Raw genomic sequence first — 4,069 nt, forward strand, 5'->3', positions numbered from 1 at the left:
TTTCTTTCATCTCAAGCGAGAGGGATTCTTTCCAGAGACGGGTCCATCCAGAGTGGACTTGTGCTCGGCCAGACACCCCGTATCCATCCCCGTAGGGACCAGAAACAGCCTGAGGCAATATTTTGGCCCAAAGTTCTCATTTCATGTCCAGACCAAGCAACATGAAGGTCACGGAATTTATAAAAAGCCAGCACTATTTACACGAGAGGAGGGGTTCATAGAAGCAAGAGAGTTCATTTTGAAATATTAGAGGATACACCTGAGGGTCTCTCGCTCCCTCTTTCTTCTTCCTAAAAGCAGAGTCAGAAAAGGGTCACAAGGTGAGGCCAAAAGTGTCAAAACCCCCATGTGTTTAAGCCGCCTACTCTCCCAGGCGATCACACACCTACCAGTACCTAGGATAGCACATCAGGTGTCCTGGCAGAAACTCCTCTTACAAAACCCTCCCTACAGGAGAACAGAAAGTAAAGCAAATAAACATCCCGAGGCTGTGAAACTCTCCAGTTGCCACCGCTGCCCCAGGCTGACAGGAGGTAAGTCAGTGGCTTGGATATATAGCTGGCAGTTGGCAGGAAAACTGGTGGGTTTGCTAGGGGGCACTGCAATCCATAAAGAAAAAAGGACTCAACAGAGCAAGAAGTGTTTGCTGTTGTTGTTGTTGTTTTTCCTGAGCAAATGAGCTCTGATGTTTTCTCCCGTGCATAAAAGCGGTTAAAGGCCTGGAGTTCATTTTTCTCCGATGGACAAGGTAGTGAGGGCTGGGGGCTGATTAAAGGGAGCAGCTACTATTCGCTATTTCTCAGAAGAGGGAACATAAAGACAGAGATGCAGCCAAAATAAACAGATGGCTGGACCGGGTGGGGGGTGCTGTCTTGAGCAGACACACAGGGAGCCTGGGCCCCAGGCAACCACACAGAGCCATTCAGAGGAGCCAAAGCTCAGCACAGATTCTAGGGCCCTGGAAAACAGCTTGTGCCCTGCCCCAGGGGGGTCACCTTGGAATTGTCACTGATCCAAAGGCAGTGAAGTTTGCTCTGAGCAGGGGGACCCAGCCAGCGAGCAATCCTCGACACCAGGAGGACCAAGAAAAGATGCCACTGAGAGTCAAGGGAGAAGTCAGCAAAGTCAGCATAAACGCCTAGTCCCTCAAGTGTCTGGAAGGCTGAGCAGCAGAGAGGATGTCGTGCCAACTGGCAAGCTGCTTCCAGAACCAACTCAGAGCCACCGAGGCAATTCTGCAAACATTTACTGAGCACCTTGTGGGTCTCAGGGTTCTGCCTTCGAGGAGCTCATGGTCTGGGAATGAAATTTTTATCAATAGAGAAATTACTGTACAATGCAATGATTATGAACAGAGCCCTGAAGGATCACAAGGAAGGAAGCTGTCAGAGATGGCTTCAGAGAGAAGGTGGCATTTAAGCTGGCTAACAAGACTGAGTAGGCATCTGCCAGTGTGAGAAGACAGAACTGCACCAGAAGACTAGAGTTGGGTAAGCACGAGGTTATTATTATTAAGGCTTTAGTTGCAAAGCAAAGAAGTTCAGTGATGTTGAGGTTCCGTGGAGCATTACTACAGAAGTATGACAGATGACCCCACAGAAATATCAGAGGAAAGGAGTGCCATTGAACCCCATGGGACCCAAACCAGCAAGTCATGATCCAGTGTTAATTCCCATTGTGGGCTCAAGGACTTGCATTCTCCTGGCTGTTTGCACCTGCTTCACTCCTCTGTCTTCCTGAGGTCTGCCTTTGTTTACTTGTGACCTGGGAATCCCCTATCTTTGCCTCATGGGTGACATGGTATTCTGGTCCTGGTTTGCGATGGCATCTGGACCCGAGCAAGGATCAAGTTCCTATGACTTTTCAGGTCAAGTGTCCATCATCCTGTGAGTACACCTCCCTGTAGATGCACCTGTCTCCATCCCTCAGTGTTCTTCTTCCAAATTCCAAGGACAGAGAACCCAGCTGGCCCCTATAAGGTTATTGAAACCTGATTGTTGACTCGGCTCCCAGAGGCGTAAAGGGTAAGTACAGGTGGCATAAATGTCACCTTTTGAGGTGTGAGTGGGTGTGGAGGTGAGCTCACTCAGATGAGAACTCTGGGCATACAGGAAGTCTGATATAAACATCCAGGATAGCCTGTTGGCTCCTTCTCTGTGCTTCCATTGCCTCCAGTACAAATCTTTTTCTTAACACTGATGGTATTATGATGAAAAGTCATCACCAGAATTTAAATGCTAAAATAAGGGTAGACACTTTGATCATATTTAATCATGTTTTGCCATTGCATTTCCAGAAAATGGCATAGTATCTGTTCCATGTAAGGCTGAGTAAACTTTGATTGTCCTGGTTGCTGTTTCTGCCATTACCTTCATTCTCGATTTTCCATTCACCACCGCTTCCTGTTATCTGCAGCTTCCCGAGGAGAGAGAGAGGCATCTCAGTATGCTTAAACCAACAACTTGGAATAGAGATTTTTATTGGACTATAACAGGTGTCACAACTGGGCCCTGCTTGTGTCCAAAGTCCATATGTATGCAGTGGGATTCTAAACTGTGAATACTATGCAATAGTCAGTTTGGCTGCTATAACAAAAATACCAGACTGGGTGGCATAAATAACAGAAATTTATTTCTCCAAGTTCTGGAAAAGTCAAGGTGCTGGTAGATCCAATGTCTGGTCAGGGTTCACTTCCTGACTTACAGATGGCTATCTTTTCGTATCCCCACAGGGAAGAGAACAGAAAAAGAGAAAACAAGCTCCTTCATGTCTTTTTATAAGGTGGTTAATCCCATTCATGAGGGCTCTACCTTCTTGACCTAATTACCTCCTAAGTGCCCCACCTCCTAATACCCTTCTGCATATGAATTAGTGGGCTGGGTGGGCACACAGACATTCAGTCCTTAGCAGGTAGATACAGCTAGGGGTGTTCACCCCCAAGTCCTTTTTCAGGAGATATACTAAGAAACCTTGTGGGAGACCTCATTGTAATGAGTGATGGAGGTGTGTGTCACCTCAATGGCAAAGGAGCAGTGTCTGAGTGTACCTTTTCCAACCTGCATGGACGCCTGTCTGAACACGAGGAAAGGGAATCTGGAAGTCAAAATGAAGCAGTCTGCTTCATTGAAATCTCTATAAAATGTGTGGCACAAGGCATCACCGTCTTGGCATCTGAGGAAGGGAAGACAGTTTCTACCCAAATCCGGTGTGGCTTTGAGATATTGAGAGCTACAGTCTGGGCCATGACAGAACTTGTGTCTGGTGGCACCTAGGTGGTGGTGGCACAAGTCCATGTGACAATACCCAGCAGAGGTGTCAGCTGTGCCCAGCATCAGCAGCAGTGCCCAGCGGATGGAAGGTGGACATTGGCTGAGTGGTCCCATGGGATCCCGTTCATATCTGACTCTTATCAGTGGGCAGGCAAGATTCACCCTCTGAGCTACTGAACTATTTAGAGCAGCACTTTGTAGGGGCTGAGAGCCTGCCAGTGTCTGTGGAATATCACTGTAAGGTGACTCCCCTTGCACCCACAGGTAGTGGGGGTGACTTGGGGAAACCTGGATGGCAGATCCACTGAGGCACCTAACTCCCTCTCGACCTGTGGCCCAGTGTCAGGGGGTACTGCTTAGTCTGCCCTGATAGACTGAGCTGTGACTCTCTCAAATGCAAATGTTGAACCCCGACCTCCCAGTATCTCTGAATGTGACTGTGTTTGGAGGCAAAGCTTTTAAAGAGGCACGTAAGTTAAAATGAGACAATTAAGTGGGACCCTAATCAAATCTAACCGATGTTCTTAGAGAAGAGGAAATTTGGACACAAAAAGAGGCACTGGGGATGTGCTCACATAAAGGAAAGTCCATGTGAAGAGGCGGCAAGAGGGCAGCCATCTGCAAGCCAAGAAGAGAGGCCTCAGAGGGAACCCATCCTGCAGGCAACTGGATCTTGGACGCCATCTCCAGAACTGTGAAAATAGAAGTTCCTGTTGTAGCCGGGCTCGGTGGCTCAGCCTGTAATCCGCGCCTTTGGGAGGCTGAGGTGAGTGGATGGCCTGAGCCCGCGGGTTCGAGAC

At 48.3% G+C, this 4,069-nt stretch overlaps 1 protein-coding gene across 1 annotated transcript in view; it reads left to right on the forward strand.

Annotated features, from left to right (window-relative positions):
* Positions 1-1,821: 1,821 nt before the first annotated feature.
* LOC103270091 overlaps positions 1,822-4,069 on the forward strand; it is a 51,263-nt gene continuing 49,015 nt past the window's right edge. The window contains exon 1 of the mRNA XM_021717060.1: positions 1,822-1,886. Coding sequence (XP_021572735.1) covers positions 1,822-1,886 — 65 coding nt within the window. The remainder of the gene's footprint in view (positions 1,887-4,069) is intronic.

The sequence above is a fragment of the Carlito syrichta genome, unplaced genomic scaffold, assembly GCF_000164805.1.
Source record: "Carlito syrichta isolate Samal-C Ts95f unplaced genomic scaffold, Tarsius_syrichta-2.0.1 Scaffold107889, whole genome shotgun sequence".
Lineage (NCBI taxonomy): Eukaryota > Metazoa > Chordata > Mammalia > Primates > Tarsiidae > Carlito > Carlito syrichta.